General features: G+C 38.2%; 1 protein-coding gene across 4 annotated transcripts in view; it reads left to right on the forward strand.

The window, feature by feature from the left end:
• Col4a5 (collagen type IV alpha 5 chain) overlaps positions 1-22,137 on the forward strand; it is a 211,583-nt gene that overhangs the window by 155,194 nt on the left and 34,252 nt on the right. For all 4 annotated transcript variants that reach the window (XM_029473096.1, XM_021152696.2, XM_029473097.1 and 1 more), the window contains 6 exons: positions 2,174-2,272; positions 3,546-3,635; positions 6,153-6,292; positions 11,294-11,420; positions 20,237-20,317; positions 21,052-21,150. In XM_029473096.1, coding sequence (XP_029328956.1) covers positions 2,174-2,272; positions 3,546-3,635; positions 6,153-6,292; positions 11,294-11,420; positions 20,237-20,317; positions 21,052-21,150 — 636 coding nt within the window. The remainder of the gene's footprint in view (positions 1-2,173; positions 2,273-3,545; positions 3,636-6,152; positions 6,293-11,293; positions 11,421-20,236; positions 20,318-21,051; positions 21,151-22,137) is intronic.

A 22,137-nucleotide genomic window follows, 5' to 3' on the forward strand; every position in this document is an offset into this window, starting at 1 on the left:
ACATTTTCATTTCATTTGTGATGTTTCGTTGACTACCTTTCTGCTTGAATATTTTTTTTGTCATATACCTGTCATGAGCTATGGGGTTTTTAAAGCAGATTTGGGGAGCTAGGTAGTTGGCTAAGTGAATTGTTTGCTATGCAAGCATGAAACTGGAGATTGGATCCCCAAACCCATATATAGGCAGCACAGGCAGATACCTATAATCAGAACACTTTTGAGGCAGACATGGGTAAGCAAACTCTGGGAGATTTTTGAGTTCAGTGAGAGACTTGTCCTCAAAAATCAAAAGGCAGAGCAATCTATGAAGACATCCAAGTTCAACTTTGGGCCTCTGTGTGCACCTGAGAAAGACACAAGTGCCAACGAACCTATGAGCATGTATATATACACATATGTAGATGCATACTTAAGTAAATACATTCATAAATAATATAGACTTAAATAACTACCTTCAGGTTTCCAGAAGTACCACAGAAGCATAGAAAGAGAAAATTATATATAGCCACAATAATTTGAGGACAGCAAATTTGGTATTTAGGAATTGTGGTGGTTCTTTTTAATTTTATTCACCTAGAAACCAAATGATGATGAATAGTATTATGCTCTATACAGCAAGTTTTAAATTGTATAAATATTGGTTTCTTTTGCTAGAAATATAATGTGGTTTATCAAAAACCACACACACACACACGTATATATGTATGTATATATATATATATATATATATATATATATATATATATATATATATATGGCACCAAAAGAAAAGAAACATACTTTTTGAAAAAGACCTTGCAACTTTTTGTGTTCTATTATTGCTGTCAGTTGTAAGTGTGTGTGTGTGTGTGTGTGTGCACATGTCTAAATAAATGTTATGGGTTTCACATTGGGCATGATTTAATAAAATTTTTCCTTAAAATTACTTTGTATGTTAAAGTTTTTCTAAAAGTACCAAAAGAGGTAAAATTTAGGATAACAAAAATGAAATGTCTTTCTTAGTTATCTCTTCTTTTAAAAACCAGATTCTGATTGACTGATTGATTGATTGAGTGATTGAGTGATTAATTGATATATATATATATATATATATATATATATATATATATATATATATGCTACAGTACCCATGTGAATTGCAGAGGATAACTTATACTTCTCCTACTCCACTATGTGGGCTACAAAGTTTGGACTCAGGGCTTCAGGTTTGGTGGCATGTTCCCTTATCAAGTGAGCAGTTTTATCAGCTCCTGGGGTTATTGTTATTATCTTTCATCTTTCAACCAGGCTTTGCAAATTATAGGACAGTAAAATATACTTGACTTGTACTGTAGAGTTAATAGTGATAAAAGACATTGAGACAGGAACAAAGAGAAAGTTGACTTTATTTGGCTTATCTGAATTTCTTGGTGGGGAAACAGTAAAAAAATAAAGAAACGAATAGTTTATACTACATCAAATTATCACCAATTTGGCCAGTGTTATTGTTGATACAGGTAAGTAGGGCCAGGCATTGAATATTATTTTGTTGCTCTTGTTTGAAGTGCTGGGAATCAAATCTGATGATTGGATAGTTCTTACCCCATCATTCTCCAGGCCATCTTAAGAATTCATGATCCATATCTGTATCAAGTGAGAGGCAAAGATGCTGCAACTACCACTGCCAATTCTAAGAAAGTTTACTAAATTATCCCCAGAACGTGGCAGACAGCCTGGGGAGCATCCTTGCCCTCCCAAGTGCTCTATCAGGGATCGTTTTTATCCATAACATTTTATCTTCCCTAGACATCATCTTGAACTTGATGTTCATAGCATCTTTTTGGTAGTCTTTTCATTTTCATTTGTCCTGGGAACTTCATCTTCTTGATTTGGGAAATCAATTAGACTGTCAGAAAAAGACCTTGTCATAGAGCATAGAATTAGGGAAATAGTTAAAGTGCAACAGCCTTCCAACACACACATACACACATGGACACGCATACATGCACTCATACATACACACATAAACACATGCACCAAGAGAGACAGAGACAGAGAGATAGACACACAGAGAGAACAGCAGTTTCTCCATTTTACTTATATACAGTTCAACCATTAAGCAGCTTTCTGGCAAAATCATTTAATTTATTAGTAAGAATCAGCCTAACTTGATTTTTATGCTTGTCTTTGGAAGGTATTCCTGGACTTTCAGGACCAAAAGGATACCAGGGATTACCTGGAGACCCAGGGCAACCTGGACTGAGTGGACAACCAGGATCACCAGGACTCCCAGGTCTGTAAAATACATCACTATGGTACTTAGATGATTGACAAAGATCCTGAGGAAGTATTTGTGTCTTTTTACAGTTTAGTGATGATTTAGATCTGTTCATGCTAAGTGCAGCTAGGCTTGACAAAATTGTTGGCATGTGCTCCAAGTTTTAACAGATAAGATATATAGGATGTTTTATTTTGCTTATTCAGATTCATATTTTGCTCACAACATAATATATTTAGAACTCTGATTCATGTAAGGTGCTATATTTTATTACAAACTCTCCAACATAGAAAGAAATACAATTATCTGGTTGAAGCCTAAATAATTCACCTGTTCCATTTGTTTTGATTCTTTGTTGATATCAGACAAGTCCATTATTCTGCGATGTAAAACAGATTATTGTAATTTTAATTTTTAAAAATTTTAAGGATGAATGTTTCACAGCCCTCCTTGTAGTCTGTTACAGCCCAAATTCTCTTACAATGAACAGCGTTTTTTTTATCCTCATTTTAATCTTAATTCTCATAAAACTTTCAGCTGTTTTATTTTAGTTCATCCCCAAGGAAGTAAAAAGCCCTGAAGGCCAACTATTTGCCATCTTATTCACATACCACATTATCTTGAAGGAGTCAGAAAGATGGACTCGCTCCTGATTTCTTCCCAACATCTTTTGCATTCTCCACCTAAAGCTGGAAGTCACTGTGAAAGAAAAAGAAAAACATATTTATGGTAGCAGTGGTAAATGTCTAAGTGACATCACACAGCTCAACTCAAGCACCTGTGATGTTCAAAGTAGAATCCTCAAACACATCCAGGTCAATCTAGCATCTCTTCATCAACCCAGGAGATCTCTCTCTCTCTCTCTCTCTCTCTCTCTCTCTCTCTCTCTCTCTCTCTCTCTCTCTCTCTCTCTCATCATAGTGGGGCTCTGTCATGACACAAACCTACTGCTGAAGTTTTATTAAACATTCTTATATTGGATTTATCTGTGAGAACAGAAAGTGGGTAGTTATACATGTGCAACAAACAGAACATCAAATGCATGGAATTAGTTTAGGAGAAGAACCAAGATGCTCAATAAAATTGCCTTTATTTTTATGAGGTTGAATTTAAAAATCTGTATTTACATAATTATATTGTAGTATGATACTAAACAGACTTCTGAGGGACACATTGCTCATTTCGTACTAAGTTATGTCTGTAGACTATAACGCAATGTAATTAATTTTTCCAATGCAATGCATGGTCCCACTAATTTGCTTTAATTTTATCAACATTACTTTTCTAGGTCCCAAGGGTAATCCTGGTCTCCCTGGTCCACCAGGACTTACAGGACCTCCTGGACCAAAAGGAAACATTGGTGACATGGGTTTTCCTGGTGAGTGATGAAAAAGTTAAAGTCATTTAGTGCTATTAATATTCACTATTTCCCGCTCCTTTGAGACAGGGTCTCATGTAGAACAGACTATCATTGAACTTGCTACATAGCTAGTCCTCCTGTATTTAGCCACAAACTACTGGGATTATAAGTGCTTGACACTATACCATGTTTATAATGTACGAAAGATTGAACCTACAGCTTTATTCATACAATGCAAGCACTCTGCCAATTGACCTATGACCCAACCTCCTTTTTATCCCCTACCTCTTTTTACAATATTTTATTTTTATTAATTAATATTTTATACTCCATATTGTATCCCCCTCAATCCACCCTCCAACTGTTCCACATCCCATACCTCCTTCCCACTCCCCTGTCTCTACGAAGATGTCCCCAACCCTCACCCCACCTGACCTCTAAAACTCCATGGGGCCTCCAGTCTTTTGAAGATTAGGTGTATCATCTCTGAATGAACACAGACCTGGCAGTCCTCTACTGCATGTGTGTTGGGGGCCTCATATCAGCTGGTACATGCTGTCTGTTTGGTGGTCTAGTGTTTCAGAGATCTGGGAGGGGGTGTCCAGATTAATTGAGACAGCTGGTCCTCCTACAGTGTTGACCACCTCAGCTTCTTTCAGCCTCCCCTAGTTCAACAACAGGGGTCAGCAGCTTCTGTCCACTTTGGACCTTCTTTCCCTCACGTTCCTCTCCATTTTCATCCCTGTTATTCTTTCAGACAGGAACAATTATGAGTCAGAGATGTGACTGGGGGATGGCAACCCCATCCCTCACTTGATATCTTGTCTTCCTGCTGGAGGTGGGCTCTATAAGTTCCCTCTCCCTACTGTTCAGTATTTCATCTAAGGTATCTTGCTTCCCAGGTCTCTGGTACATTCTGGAGGGTCCCCCAACCTCCTATCTCCTGAGGTTGCCTATTTCCATTCTTTCTGCTGGCCCTCAGGGCTTTAGTCCTTTCCTTCACCCAATACCAGATCAGGTCCCCGCCCCCACTCACTCCCCCATCCACTTTCCCTCCCAGGTCCCTCCCTCCCTCCCAACTTGTGATGTGATTGCTTTCTTCTCCCTCCCAAGTATGACTGAGGCATGCTCACTTGGACATTTCAGCTTGTTGATCTTTTTAAGTTCTGTAGACTGTACCTTGGGTATTCTGTACTTTTTTTTTTTTTTTGGCTAATATCCACTTATTAGTGAGTACATACCATGCATGTCCTTTTGAGTCAGAATTACCTCACTCAGGATGTTATTTTCTAGTTCCATCCATTTGCCAGCAAATTCAGGATGTCATGTTTCTTTTTTTTTTTCTGTCAATATGTAGATTTATTTCTTTAGCTTACATTCTAGTGAAATATAAATAAAGGTTATCACATCACCCATGAATAACACAAATGATGAATAATAGATTTATCAATAGAACTCAGGGTTGAGTGGCAAGAAAAAATAATATGGGATGCAAGATGCTAAACTTTTCTAATTGCTACAAATTCTTCCAGTCACTCATTCTTATTCTATTCATTAAATACCATACCTGATTACTTTAAAATAGTAACTGTGACCTCAGTGTTTTTTTTTAATTTTTTTTTTTTTTTATTTTTTTAATATTTTTTATTACATATTTTCCTCAATTACATTTCCAATGCTATCCCAAAAGTCCCCCATCCCCCCCCACTTCCCTACCCACCCATTCCCATTCTTTTGGCCCTGGCATTCCCCTATATTGGGGCATATAAAGTTTGCAAGTCCAATGGGCCTCTCTTTCCAGTGATGGCCGACTGGCCATCTTTCGATACATATGCAGCTAGAGACAAGAGCTCCGGGGTACTGGTTAGTTCATCATGTTGTTCCAACTATAGGGTTGCAGATCCCTTTAGCTCCTTGGGTACTTTCTCTAGCTTCTCCATTGGGAGCCCTGTGATGCATCCAATAGCTGACTGTGAGCATCCACTTCTGTGTGTAGTATTCCATTGTGTAAATGAACCACATTTTCTGTATCCATTCTTCTGTTGTGGGATATCTAGGTTGTTTCCAGCTTCTGGCTATCACAAACAAGGCCACTATGAACATAGTGGAACACGTGCCCCTGTGGCATGGCCCCCACCTCTTTTTATCAGAAAAGATGTTAAGTATAAGTTCTGGGTATGTAGTTAAGTGATAGTGTATATGAGCCCTGAGCATTGATAGAATCAGAGGAAGACACTCTCTCAAATAACCAATGTATATATCTCTCATTACAAATAGATATTTAAAGTAATGAAGAACAGAATTTTAAGACATTAGAAAGTTAGAATTCACAAGCACGTGTGTTCTCTAGCTTTTTTTCTTTCATCAAGATTTCTTAGAAATAGGTTGTTATGTAAGCCTGTGTGTGAGGGTCATTATATATATTCAGTTTGTGGAATTTTTTCCAAAGATAGTTCTGCTAGGTCACATTCATCTTAGGTTTGACATGAGTAAAGCCTATACTATCAAATAATATACAATGCATATTTTCAACAGGCCCTCAAGGTGTAGATGGGCCCCCTGGACCTCCTGGATTTCCTGGACAACCTGGCTCTCCCGGGTTACCTGGCCAGAAAGGAAGTAAAGGAGAGCCTGGGGTTTCAGGCATTGGACTTCCAGGTCTTCCTGGCCCAAAGGTAATCTTATTCTGATCATGTGTCTGAGAAGTTTCAGTTTATCTTTAACTGTGCTCATCTCTCATTCTTCACTAAACAAACCACAGAATGACAAGGCATGTTCTGAGCAAAGGATGTATTCCTTCCCTTTTCTCAATAAATAATCTTTTATTGAGTGATCAAAGATAATATTGCCTGGCGGTGGTGGTGCACACCTTTAATCCCAGCACTTGGGAGGCAGAGGCAGGTAGATTTCTGAGTTTGAGGCCAGCCTGGTCTACAGAGTGAGTTCCAGGACAGCCAGAGATACACAGAGAAACCCTGTCTTGAAAAACAAACAAACAAACAAACAAACAAACAAACAAAAAATACAGTGTTGTGTTTTCTCTATGTTCATCACCTTTCACAGACATGCATTAAACTTTCTGTAGTACTATTTGGCCTGGCCAAGCAGCCTTGCAGTATGATTTATCAGTTTCCCCTATTGACTTAATATTCCCTTGATTGGACGAGCTAAATACATAGAAAACCTGAAGCACTCATTTTATACTCTCTCATCATTAGTTGTTAAGCTGTCAGTGTTATTCAGCATGTTCAAAACTTCATTTAAGCAAGATGAGTAAAGTCTAGCAATCTCTGGTGCAATACAGTACATATGGCTAACAGTATTACTCATCTTAAAATGTTCAGATTAATTTTATATATGTGCTATGTAGATTATGTTTGGTTGGTTTGGTTTGGTTTTGCTGTTTTTGATATGACTCTCACTTTGTAGTTCAGACTGTCCTAGAATTTACTATGTAGCCCAGGCTGGTCTTGAATTCTATATCCTACTACACCTTAGCTTTCCAACTACTGGGATTATAGGCATACATCACTATACCCAGCTCTTTTAAGCACTGTTGTTACAAAATGTGCACATGCACACAAACACACTCTCACATACTCACTCATGCACACACACACACACACACACACACACACACACACATACAAGAAGGAGTGAGAAAGAGAATATTGGCAGTAACTCTATTTAGATTATATAATGATTACACGCTTGTATCCAGAAAGTATGTATGCATTTAATACGTGCAAAATTTTGCACGTAAAGTTAAGTTAAATTATCTTTATCCATTGATTTTCATTGGATTTTGATTTACATTTTGCATTTATAAGAGAATAATAAATAACAAAACATAATGTTTTGATGTGTGTATACATTGGGGAGATAGTTTCCCTAAGTTTTATTTTTGTTGTTTGAGAATTTCATGTTGCATTTTTAATCAAATAAGCTTCCCTGTTTCTTCCTATTATCTCCTACCAATTTCTTGTTATTTAAAAAAAAATAGTGAGTTTATTTGTGCATGGGTGATGTGCCATATACTTGATAGGTAACTTGATGGGTAACCTCTCAGGGGCTGCATTATTGAAGAAAGCTGGCTCTTCCTCTCCCAGCCTCCATGAATTGCCACTAGCACCATTGCAAGGGGTGGGACGTCATGTCCACACCCCCCATGCTCATATGCTCCATGCTGGGATTATTGTCTGGCTCTATTTTGCACAAATCTTGCACATGCTGTCACAACTGCTGAAGATCATGTGGGTAAAATTTCCATCCTGCTGTGTCCAGAAAATAGTGTTAAATTCCTGACGTATTCATTATGTTCACCATGCAGTGCTATGTAACATGTAAATTTATTTCATCTATCTGGCACTAAATGCATACTTGGTGCCCAAACCCTCTGCCAGCCTCTTGCGTTTATTTTCCATAATCTGTGGTAACCAGCATTCTATGCGTAGCTTATCTTTCTCTAATTGATTTCAATGAACATAACATACCCTGGCTCCATCCCTGTTGTCATAGTGACATGCTGTTTTAGAGCTTACTTGTAGTTTAGTGTGCAGCATTTCTTTTATTCATTTGTCTGTTGGTGGACACACATTCTAGTTATTTTCAATAGAGCTTTGGTAAGCACAGGAGTGAAGGTAGTTTATTTTCTTTGTGTACATAGCTAAACGCAGGCCTGCTGGATAGTATAGCTTGACAAATTTTTGTTACCTTTCTTGGTCTAAGGTAGAACTAGAACTTATAGTATAGTAGTAGTCATCATCTATGTGTGTGGCTAGAGCAATAAAAATGTATCACTGGATATGGACTATAACTCCCAACTGAGGGCTACCACTCAGAAGGATATAGGTTTTGTCCTATCCAATCAAAAAATTTCCATTTATTGTTTTTGGTTTTCCTACTACCATTGCCTCTTCAATTTTAAGATTTCAGGCAAAAAGACAGATTAGCTTTCCCATTCGCTTTGATATTACTTATAAAATAGCGCAAGCTATAGCTATATTTTAAGGACATAGATTGTAGCATGGAAGAGAAGATGCTAATATTTCTAAGGTATAGTAAAGGCTGACTTTGGTCAACATACTTAGTTTGCCAGTTTGAATTTTAGCAAGAGAAAAGATACTAAATGGAATTCCTATTCTGCACAAACTATATGTGAAACACCATAGGGACCTTACAAAAGTCATAGCAAAGCTGAGTGTAGAATAAATGCAAAAATTTGCAGCTTCACTGTATTCAAGCCACTCTTAGCCTTACTAAAAGCACAAATCGACTTGGATTTGTTTTTGTTTTCCTATGGAGAAGCATGAGTTTCCTGGTCTGATCTTTTGATTTTCAGGATCCTCTCCTCCTTATTCCTTAAAACTTATCTTTTTCTGAAACACATAGTCTCCTCAGTAAATAGTAGATAAAGCTTAAGCTAGTAAATTTAATTCATTTCAGAAATCTTTATGAAGTGTTTAAAATTTACTTGCCAGGAGGGTAGTAAATTGTTTGAAGAGACCTATGTCTGGGGTAGGCGTTTAGAATGATGGTGCACTGTTTTCATCAGGATTTAGGAAAACTTTTAAAACTGTTAAAGTTGGTAGGTTCTTCTAAGAGTGTATTGAAAGAAATATAATGTAAATATTCATTGAGGAAACATAGCAACATGTACATTGCCTGTTGACACAAAGATTTTTTTTATTATGTGTAGTATTGTTTTTCTTTTTTTATTTATTTGTTATTTTGTTATTTTCTTTATTTACATTTCAAATGTTATCCCCTTACCTAGTTTCCTCTCTGAAAATCCCCTATCCCCCTCCCCCACTACTCCCCAACCTACCCACTCCTGCTTCCTGGCCCTGGCATTCCCCTATACTGGGGTATAGAACCTTCACAGGACCAAGGGCCTCTCCTCAGACTGATGACCGACTAGGTCATCCTCTACTACATATGCAGCTAGAGACAAGAGTTCAACCATGTGTACTCTTTGGTTGGTATTTTAGTTCCAAGGGAGCTCTTGGGGTACTGATAAGTTCATGTTGATGTTCCTTCTATGGGGCTGCAAACCCTTCAGCTCCTTGGGTACTTTCTTTAGCTCCTTCATTGGGGACCTTGTGCTCAGTCCAATGGACGGTTGTGAACATCCACTTCTGTATTTGCCAGGCACTGGCAGAACCTCTCAGGCAACAGCTATATCAGGCTCCTCCTGTCAGCAAGCTCTTGTTGGCATCCACAATAGTGTCTGGGTTTAGTGGGTTTTTTTATGGGATGGATCCCCAGGTGGGGCAGTCTCTAGATGGTCATTTCTTCAGTCTCTACTCCACACTTTGTCTCTGTAACCCCTTCCATGAGTATTTGTTCCACCTTCTAAGAAGGATCGAAGTATCCACACTTTGGTCTTCCTTCTTCTTGAGTTTCATGTGTTTTGCAAATTGTATCTTGGGTGTTCTGAGCTTCTGGCCTAATATCCACTTATCAGTGAGTGCATATAATATGAGTTCTTTTGTGATTGGGTTACCACACTTAGGATGACAGGAGCCTAATAAAGCTGTCTCCCAAGGGGCACTGACAGTACCTGACAAATACAGAAGTGGATGCTCACAGCCATCCATGGGACAAAGCACAGGGTCCCCAATGAAGGAGCTAGAGAAAGTACCCAAGGAGCTGAAGGGGTTTGCAGCCCCGTAGGAGGAACAACAATATGAACTAACCAGTAACCCCAGAGCTCCCTGGGACTAAACCACCAATCAAAGAAAACACGTGGTGGAACTTGTGCCTCCAGCTGCATATGTAGCAGAGGATGACCTAGTCGGTCATCAGTGGGAGGAGAGGCCCTTGATCCCGTGAAGGTTCTATACCCCAGTATAGGGGAATGCCAGGGCCAGGAAGCAGGAGTGGGTAGGTTGAGGAGCAGGAGGAGTGGGAGGGGATAGGGGACTTTTGGAGGGAAAACTAGGAAAGGGGATAACATTCAAAATGTAAGTAAAGAAAATATCTAATAAAATATATTGAAATGTTCAATAGCATAATTAGTTATCAGGGAAATAAAAATTAAGAGCATAACCTGGTACTACTATGTTGAGCCACATTCATAGGTATTTTTGGCTACATGCCACCCATGATCCACATAGATTTCTTGTCAAGAATGATTTCATGAAAGATGCCGATTATTAGATATCCACTGAAGAATTGGTGGATTGTTCATGGTAAGATAAAACCCAGCCTTTTCACTAGAACCAAGTGTAGCTACTGGCTTAAGCAGTGCAATGCATTAAAGAATATTTTCATGAACACTACAAGTTCTAAAGTCAAAATTCAAATTCTACTGCTTGCTAACAGTATCACTAGAACATTCAGATGGCAATGCTATTTTCCTAATAGGATTGGTAAGGATTAGTGAGAGTAATATAGCCACAAAGCACAGAAATAGCATGAGCTCTGGTATCTGATAGACTTCAGGCCAAATGTTAATTCTGCTACTTACTGAAGACTTCAGGCTCTTGACTTCTCTGAGCTTTGGCCTTCTCATTTTTCCATGGAGATGACAAATGTATCTCACACAACTGCAATTTGTATAAAGCCCTTAATAGAATTTCTAGCATACAATAAAAGCCTTATAAATAATATTCCATTGTTATGCAATCAACATCATGAAGAGATTTTAGTTTTGTCTTTATTCATGTTTTTAGGGTGAACCTGGTCTGCCTGGATATCCAGGAAACCCAGGTATCAAAGGTTCTGTGGGAGAGACTGGTCTTCCTGGATTACCAGGAAACCCTGGAGCAAAAGGTCAACCGGGCCTGCCTGGATTCCCAGGTAGGTATTCCTTTCCCCTTTCCTTTCTTTTTCCCTCTAATTAGTATTGGAAACAATCTCTTATTTGGCAGACTTGCATCATGTACTGGCTAGCAGCATAACCTCAAGGTAGAATGTTAACGTTTCTTTGCCCACATGCCTTTCTGTACAGAATGAGAAGGAGTGAATGAGTATTCCTGCCTCAGCAGTACAATATCTTGTGGGCAGAGACACTAGTTTGGTGGGGCCTTTACTATTTTTTTTTCAGATGATAATGTACTCTGTCGAGCTCTTGCCTGCTGCTAATTCTCTTAGAACATTGTCCACAGGCACACAGCTGGCAGCTGTTGGTAGAACAATTCCAGTGTTCATTCAGATGACAAGGACTGAGTCATTCAAGCAAAGAGACTTAGCACTGTAGTGCAGTAGACAGCCTGACCTAGATTGCTATATCTGTTGTTTCATGCTTCCGTGTAATTTTTACTTTGGCTTCTGAATTTCACAGTGGCACAGATAGGTCTTTGGTTCTCTCTCTCTCTCTCTCTCTCTCTCTCTCTCTCTCTCTCTCTCTCTCTCTCTCTCTCTCTCTNCTTCTGAATTTCACAGTGGCACAGATAGGTCTTTCGCTCTCTCTCTCTCTCTCTCTCTCTCTCTCTCTCTCTCTCTCTCTGTCTCCCTCTCTCTCTCTCTCTCTGTCTCTCTCTCTCATAAACTGCTGTTTCTTCCTCTTTTTCTCCTTTTTATTCTTTTTTTCTTGGATATTTTATTTGCATTTCAAATGTTACCCCCTTTCCCTGTTTCCCCTCTGGAAACCCCCTATCCCATCCTCCCTCCCCCTGCTTCTATGAGGGTGCTCACCCATCCACTCCTGCCTTCTCACCCTGGCATTCCCCTACACTGGGGCATCTAGCATTCACAGGATTAAGGGCCTCTCCTCCCATTGTTGTCTGACATGGGCATCCTCTGCTACATATGCAGATGGAGCCATGGGTCCCTCCATGTGTACTCTTTGGTTGGTAGCTTAGTCCCTGGGAGCTCCAGGGGGTCTGATTGGTTGTTATTGCTGTTCTTCCTATGGAGTTGAAAACTCCTTCAACTCCTTCAGTCCTTTCTCTAACTCTTTCATTGGAGACCCCATGCTCAGTCCAATGGATGGCTGAAAGCATCAACATCTGCATTTGTCAGACTCTGGCAGAGCCTCCTAGGAGACAACTATATCAGGCTCCTGTGAGCAAGCAAAGCACTTCTTGGCATCCACATTAGTGTCTGGGTTTGGTGTTTGTATATGGGATAGAGCCATGCTCCAACATATAATAAGGACACATGCTCCACACTATGTCCATAGCTGCCTTATTTATAATAGCCAGAAGCTGGAAAGTATCCAGGTGTCCCTCAACAGAGGAATGGATACAGAAAATGTGGTACATTTACACAATGGAGTACTACTCAGCTATTAAAGACAATGAATTCATGTAATTCTTAGGCAAATGCATGGAACTAGAAAATATCATCGTAAGTGATGTAACTCAGTCACAAAAAAACACACATGGTATGCACTTACTGATAAGTGGATATTAGCCTAAAAGCCCAGAATACTCAAGATATAATTCACAGACCACATGAAGCTCAAGAATAGGGAAGATCAAAATGTGGGTGTTTTGGTCCTTCTTAAAAGGGGGAACAAAATACCCATGGGAGCAAATACAAATATCTAGAGGTCCATACAAAGTATGGAGCAGAGAATTAAGGAAAGGCCATCCAGAGACTGCCCTACCTGGTTATTTTTCTCCTAACCTTTTAATGGAAGTATAACATATACAGAGAAAAGTACATAGATATTCCTGTCTATAAATAAGTTTATGCCTGTTATTTGCTAACTCTAAAATGGGTCTTTTAGAGGCCATGCGGTTTTTTTCCAGTAGATGTTTACATCTTTTTTCATGAACTCTCAAAATGTAATGTTTTCTATCAAATGTAAAGACTTGCTGTTTTACAAACCATAAATAAAAAGTGCTAATCTAACAAATAATTGCTTAAAACTGAGCCACCAATACTATATATGACTGACACATTTATCAGGAGATGTGAATTCAGTGATCCAAGGTAGAAAAACCATATATACTTCAACTCCTTTTGTGTTTATTTTCCCCCTGAAGGTTGTAAATTATCTCATTTTCAAAATACACTGATCTTTCTTTTAGTACTGTGGCTTGGAATATGTTCAATGCATCTACTCCAAATTCTCACCAAGAAACTGTTGACACCAGAAGCATCATGCATATGTAGAGGCCACACTTCTTAAGCCTCCTCAAATAGTACCACTAAGTGGGGATCACTAAGTACTAAGACTCGCAAGCCTTCAGGAGAGATTCACATTCAAATCAGTACTCTAGTTATTCATTGGGTTTTACTAATTGTAGAAAATTAACTTGTACTTTACTTTCTTTTTTTATTATTACTTATTTTCCTCAATTACATTTCCAATGCTATCCCAAAAGTCCCCCATACCCTCCCCCCCACTCCCCTACCCACCCATTCCCACTTTTTGGCCCTGGCGTTCCCCTGTACTGGGGCATATAAAGTTTGCAATACCAAGGGGCCTCTCTTTCCAGTGATGGTCGACTAGGCCATCTTTCGATACATATGCATCTAGAGTCAAGAGCTCCGGGGTTCTGGTTAGTTCATATTGTTGTTCCCCCTATAGGGTTACAGATCCCTTTAGCTCCTTGGGTACATTCTCTAGCTCCTCCATTGGGGGCCAGGTGATCCATCCAATAGCTGACTTTGAGCATCCACTTCTGTGTTTGCCAGGCACCAGCATAGTCTCACAAGAGACAGCTATATCAGGGTCCTTTCAGCAAACGCTTGCTAGTGTACATTTCAATACCCTTAATATTCTCATACTATAGCAACATTATACCATTTCACATATAATATAAAGTAAACGTAAACAGTATAATTCTATTCTTTATGAAAGTCTTTCTGACTGTCTCCATGCATTTCATTTTTATGTACATGATGAATCTTACAATTAATTGCTATTATCATTTTCTATTGCTGGTGTCAGGACACAAGACTTTCTGCTTTCCTAGGCACGTGCTCTACAACTGACTTGCTTCTCTAGCTTTATCTGTGTTTTAAGCTTTATCTAGACTTTATTGAACCCTCAAGAATTTATTATAGGAAGGGGAATAAATTTTTCCACGTACCTATCTATTTTCCATTTGAATTGTTCCACATTTTTATACAGCACAGTTACACTTGGTATCATTCCTAGATCCTGATCTATTTTCACTGTCATTTATTATGAAGTGCCTACTGGTGTCAAAATATCTCATATTTACCTAAAAATGTCTTTATTTCACCATCAGTGTAAGAAGAATTTAGCCCTGTGGGTATTGGGCCTTTAGAGTTTGAATTGTGGGTCTTTTGCATGCTGAGGCAGCACTGTCCACTGAACCACATTCCTAGCAGCAAGTCTATCTTTGACATTTGTTCCCTCACTTAGTATTTTTCCACTATCTTTTATCTAAATGTTGTCCTAATAATAAATCTGTATTTTAAAATAATTATTTCCTGTATATTATACACTGAGGGTTTTTTCTGGATGCATTTTCTGTACCATTTTTAAATGTGTGTGTGTGTGTGTGTGTGTGTGTAGGATATGAGATCATCCATGCAGATGCACAGGATATGACATCAGATCTCTAGTTATAGGTTGTAATAAGGTTGGGAGTCTCTGTACTTAATGGGCATAATAGGAACTAAATTCTGGTCCTTGGAAGAATGTTGTGCTAAGTTAACTACTGACCTCTCTCTCTAGCTAGTACCATTGATTTGTTCCATTCTCCTGTGACGAGCTGTCATTATATTTATTTATTTATTATTTACTGATATTCCTGGATCTATAAAATTGTTACTTTAGAAGAATTTTAGGAAGATCCATCTATTTCCTCTTCATGTAGTTCTTTCAGATTTTTCCCATTTATAGTAATAATAGGTTATTCGATATTGTCTCATTTGTATGGGAGGTTTTGGCTTTTTTATATTATTTATTTATTTATTTATTTATTTATTTATTTATTTATTGTGTGTGTGTGTCTGTGTGTGTGTCTGTGTGTCTGTGTATGTACATGCAAATATCAAGGGAAAACCAGAGGTTATTTGTTCTGTTCCTTCACCATGTGGAGTTTGAGGCTCAAACTTGGGTTATCAGGCTTGAGGGCAAGCCTTTTTACCCAGTGAACTATCTCATCAACTTTGGCCATATTTCCTTTCAAGTTTTTGGTTTTGTTTAGATTTTACTTTCACAGCTGTTAATTATCTTCATGTTTACTGATTCGTTTTTTTTTTTTTTCTGGCTTGTTCTTTATGCTGTTTTGCTATACATAAGAAAAATAGCAGTTTTTTTTTCCTTTTAAGAGTTAACACACACACACACACACACACACACAAAGTTACCTTATTTCTCCAGAAATTGACCATTTTTCACTCATGTGCATTTTTGTCTGAAGATTTTTTCTTATTAATTTTTGGTGCTGGCAATGAACTCAGGGTAACACATGTACATACATTTTCTCCTGAGTTTTATAACCAATTCCTATGACTGTAGGTTCTTGGCCACATTGGTAAATCAATTTTAACATATTTAACTTATTTTAACATTCTAATAATTCAGGAGTCTCATTCTGCAGTTTGCTCTTCTATATTCTTTAAGATTCATATTCCTTCATATGAGGTATCACTTGTTGTGCCTTGTCTTACCGACTTTTATATTGCTGTGATAAAATGTCATGAGCAAGGCAACTTTTTAAAAACAATTTTTATTAGATATTTTCTTCATTTACATTTCAAATGCTATCCTGAAAGTCCCCTATACCCTCCCCCAGCCCTGCTCTCCAACCCACCTACTCCTGCTTCCTGGCCTTGGCATCCCCCTGTATTGGGGCATATAATCTTTGCAAGACCAAGGACAACTTTTAATAGTGTCTGAGAGTTGAAGAGGTGACAGTTCATAACCATCATAGCTGAGAACATGGTAGCAGGCAAGCATCAGTAGCTGAGAGTTCACCTCTTGAGACACAGTTATGATGCACAGAGAGCTAACTGGGATGGATGTGGAGTTTTAAACCTCAAAGTCCCCCACTCCCAGTGACACATCTCCTACAACAAGGTCACATTAGAAGTAATCATTCAAAAGTACTTCCATCAACTGGAGGTTATGTTCATTCAAACCACCACATGCACTAAATGTTATAAACGGTATGCATAGGGATTCCAGATTCTGTCAAATTTCTTTATAAAAATGTTGACTATTCTATCAGGTCATCCATTTCTTGAAAATCCACTTGACCTTACATTGATTGAATTTACGCTTTATTACAATGGAGAATTTCCATTGCCCTTACCCTTAACTGTACCTCCTAGACCTGGTATATGAGCTTTCCTTTTAATCTGTGGATTTTCTGGAGTTATTTCCTTTGAAAATTTTTATGTAATGTTTTCATTCATTAAAATATATTGTCAGTAAAACTTCTTAGCTGTCTTTCATTAGAAGATTTTTATTGTCCCTTAATTATTCAATTTTATCAATCATTTCTAAGATGCCTTCCCCCATGAACATTTGAAGTTCCTTGTTAAATCAAAGACTAATCGTGGTACTGATGTGGGATGACTTTGCAAATGGACAACTCTCAAACTAATTCATCTTAATATATAAAAATATTTTCTGTATGTCTCATATAGTAATAATGTAAGGTCTTTAGATTTATTTTTTCATGTATGTGATTTTTTTTTTTTTTTGGTTTTTCGAGACAGGGTTTCTCTGTATAGCCCTGGCTGTCCTGGCACTCACTTTGTAGACCAGGCTGGCCTCGAACTCAGAAATCCGCCTGCCTCTGCCTCCCGAGTGCTGGGATTAAAGGCGTGCGCCACCACGCCCAGCTTGTATGTGATTTTTTGCCTGCATATATTTATATGAATTAAATATGTTACTTGTGCCTGTTCAAGTTAGGAAAAGTCATCAGATACTCTGAAACTGGAGTTATGGGTGGCTGTGAGCAAACTTGTGAATGCAAGAAATCCAACCTGGGTCCTCTATAAGAGCAACAACTGCTCTCAACTGCTGAGTCATCTCTCTAAACCTCAAATAAACTGTTTAAAAGCAGAGAATTTCCCCAAACTCATAGCAGAAGTCAAATTAGAGAGAGTCAAAATGTAAGAGATTAAACAAACATAAGACAGTTTCTCCCTTACTCAGATGAAAAAGATCCACAGGATAGAAATGTGAAAAGTCTGAAAACTGGAATGATTTTCGACAAAAAGCCTCCAAAGAAATGGGAACTTCATGAAGTTCTATAATCACAAGACACCAAATTTGGCTGATAATTTGAGTAGGCTTGAACTTTATCCTTTTTCAAAGTTTCAGACTAAGAACCTAAGCACACAGATACCTTAGTTTGTTTATATGAATCACTGAACAGAAGACGTGCCTGAGCTTCACCTGTGCTGGTGCCTACTGAGGCTGCGTAATGATTGATGACATTGCTTTGCTGTAATCTCTTGCAAAACAATAGAAAATGAATACACTGCTCTTCTAGCTCTACTTCAATTTCTTCTCCACTCCAAACACTTATGTCTAGTGTTCACTTTCATGTGGTTATATATCTTTCTGTAAGAAAATTTAAACACCTAAACAAATCAAAGCAATTATATCTATGCATATTATAATACAGATAGCATATTCATGGAATAGATTTTATTTTTTAAATTTGAGTTGTCACAAGAATGGCCCGTCAATTCAAAGTAATTCCAGTTCATAACTCAAACAATTAAAAAAAATAGGAACTAGAGAGTTCTCTCAGGGGTTAAGAGCAGTCATTACTCTTGCAGCAGACCCAGGTCAATACTTAGCACCTCATATTGGCTCTTAACCATCTGTTACTCCAGTTCCAAGCCATTTGACAACCTTTTCTGAATTTCTAGGGCAACAGACAATCATATGGTTATATATATATATATATATATATATATATATATATATATATATATACATATATATATATGTATACAAAACATTCATATTCATAAAATAAGTCAAAAAAGAGAAAGAAAAATTTTAAAAACTAATGCTAAAATGGAAAGGGTGTTGAATATGCCAAATAGTATTGAAAAAAAAAACCTTCATTGAAAAAGCTTTGTTGGTAGGCTTGCACTCCCTGATCTCCAGGTGTGTAGTAATTAAGGTGATATTATACTTGCATAAAGATTAATAAGTATATTAATATAAGAGAGCATAGAAAAAGACCCATATTATACAATAAAGTGACCTGAATAAAGTTTCTTTACAAAATGGAAAGTAAAGGCTATACAATGAAGGTTGCTTGGTGTTTTGGCTGTGACTGATCCTTAAATGGCTGAACTATCTCTCTGGCCATCACTGAAGCTTTCTTAAAATACAAAACACAACAACTTCAAAAGAAAATAATTGAAAGATTTCATTTAAGCAAAATTTAAAACTCTGATCATCAAAGCAAGTTATTATAAAAATAAATAGGAAAAGTAAAGTTTAAAATCAATTGACATATGGGACAGACTGATATCTGGCAAATATAAATAACTTCTATAACTCAGTAAGAAAAAATACAATACAATTTTTGGAAATGAGGAAAAATTTGAACTGATATTCCACAAAAGAATATATGCTGATGGCTGGTCAGTACATGAAAAGGTGACCAATGTCATTAACCATGGAAGTAAACACATTAAAATCACATGGCTAACACTGTGGCTGTTTTTTTTTTTTTCTAGTTTTTTTTTTAAATTAATCATTCCATTCATTTACATCTCAAATGATATCCCACTTCCCTCCACAAATCCCCATCCCTTCTGCCCTCTCCCCACTTTCTTTTGACTCTATGAGGGTGTTCCCTCACCCACCCACCCTACCCGCCTCAGTGCTCCATCATCCATCTACGCTGGGGCATCAAACCTCCACAGGACCAAGGACCTCCCCTCCTATTGATGTCACACAGGCCATCCTCTACTACATATGTATCTGGAGCCATGGATTCCTCCATGTGTACTCCTTGGTTGGTGGTATATTCCCTGGGAGCTCTGGGTGGTCCAGCAAGCTGACAGTGTCCTTCCTATGGGATTGCAATTCCACTCTGCTCCTCCAGTCCTTCTGCCAGCTCCCCCACTGGAGACCCTGAGCTCAGTCTGATGGATGGCCTCAAGCATCCACATCTGTATTGGTCAGGTGCTGGCAGAGCCTTCCAAGGAACTGTTGAATTTTTTTGAAGTAACAGTTTTATATGTTGATATTACAACATATATTGTGCATAGATCTGGAACAACTGGCTGTTTTAAATCTAAAATAACTTCTAACTATTTTTTAATATAACATAAAACAAATCTTAGTCTGACCTAGAAATTCCACGCTTGGCCATTTACTCAAGATAAAGGCATATATTTTCACAAAAATAAAAGAAGCCATGCAAAATGTCCATAGCCACTTTATTCATTATACCTAAAAGACCTGGCAACAAAATCATGCCCAACAACAGATACTGAATTTAAAACCAAGTATTGAATCTAATACTAAAAATTTTATTACCAGTACAGTATCACTGAAATTATTTTTATATTTATGGATACATAATGATATCTACTCCTGTCAAATTAATTTGAAATTATCCAGCAATCATCAACATGCTTTGGATTCACTTTTGGTCTTTATTATTTCAATGCTAATTCTCTAAATTTAAGCTTCATTTATAGCTCATAAAGGAATGTACTTTTTTTTTTAATTCTTAAACTTAGGTTTTTTATTCTAGGAACACCAGGACTTCCTGGCCCAAAAGGTATGAATGGTCCTCCTGGTAACCCTGGCTTTCCCGGAGAACCTGGTCCTGTAGGTAAGTAAGAAAGACAGCATTGCTGTTCTGTAAGACTAAAGCTTTTCATAGTCACATCTGCTCCTGCTGTGAAGAAGAAACATGGTGCTCATTCACTTATCACTTCATATCGGACATGAACTGAATAAATTTCATTTTAACATTACCAAAATTTATCTCTAGCAGGCATTGTTGTCCCAGCTCACATTTTCTAGGGAGAGTAATTCTCTCTATGAAGGTCACATTGTAGCAATATTTTTGTTTATTGACTTTTAAAATAATTCCTGTCTTGGCCCTTACCTGAAAAGCACCTCATGCCTCCTTAATACCTTTCCTCTCGAATATCGTGAAGTTAGACTAAAATGAGTTATTGTTATTTATGCTCATCATTACCATGCTTTACTCTTTGTTCTATAAGATTTCATAATTTAGAGGAGCATTTCAGAAGGATTTGTTACTTTGGGGTTTGAAATTTTGGTTTGTTTTTAATTATGGGGGATGGGTATTGTGCATGGAGGTGACATGTGCCAGTCTGCCGGAACTGGAATTACAGGGATTTATGAACAACCTGATGCAGACGCTGGGAACAGAACTCAGATCCTGTGGAAGAACTGCAAGTGCTCTTAACAACTGAGCCATCTCCAGCCCACATTGTTACTGTTAGAGAGAATTGTTTGGTGCTTTAATAGGAAGACTGGAGAAGGATGTGGAAGGGAGCTGAAAGGATCAGTGTAACCTGCAGTGCTGTTCTTTAGGTGCTGGAGGGCGTCCTGGACCACCAGGACCTCCTGGTGAAAAAGGCAAGCCAGGTCAAGATGGCATTCCTGGGCCAGCAGGACAAAAGGGAGAACCAGGTACTATAGTTTTTGTATATTTGTTTGCTTGTTGGTTTCATTTTTTTGAATTTTCTAATTACCTCGTGGCCTTCTTTACAGCTACAGTAAAACTCTGTCTTCCTTACAATCTTCTAAGGTCCCACACAATTCCCCCTTCCTAATTAACTTCTTCCTTGGCATCCTGAAAATAACAGCTCATTTTTGTTGAACAAGTTGCCTTTTGTCTGAAGAAAAAAAGTTATTTATATTGTCCACTTCCTTTTACAAGAACTGACCTAGGCATTTTCAAGTGTTTCGTTCATTGTCCAACCTGTACTTTCCTTATGCATTTTCATCCAAGCGTACAAAGTATCTCCAAGGGTCACCACATATACAGTGTGTGTGCATGTGTGTGTTTCTTCTTTTCAAAATGACTGCAAATTGACTAGAGGTTATCAGTCTTGGTGGAAAGCACATTTACTCACTGAGCCATCCTTCCAGCTATGTAGCTTCCTTTCTAGAATATCTGACAAATATCAATTAGATTGTGACAACATAAAGAATGATCCACAAGCCCCTTCCAGTCCAACCAGCACCAGGGTAGCTAGGGCACAGAGTCGGCTGACACCCTCCAGTTACCCAGGACACCTGCCATGGGATCTTAAGACTTCTGGTGAGTGGAACACAGCCTCTGCTCCAATCCAATCCCGCGGGACCTGAGACTGCATTAGTTAGGGAAGCAGAAAACCAGCCTGAGTAGGGGCACAAGCCCCTTCCGGTCCCACCAGCACCGGAGTAGCTAGGGTGCAGAGTTGGCTGACACCCATCAGCTACACAGGACACCCGCCTCGGGATCTTAAGACTTCTGGTGAGTGGAACACAGCATCTGCTCCAATCTCTAAACAGAGACAACTATAACAACTAACTCCAGAGATTACCAGATGGTGAAAGGTAAATGTAATAATCTTACTAACAGAAACCAAGACCACTCACCACCATTAGAACCCAGCACTCCCACTTCGCCCA

Source organism: Mus caroli, chromosome X (assembly GCF_900094665.2).
Source record: "Mus caroli chromosome X, CAROLI_EIJ_v1.1, whole genome shotgun sequence".
Taxonomy (NCBI): Eukaryota; Metazoa; Chordata; class Mammalia; order Rodentia; family Muridae; genus Mus; species Mus caroli.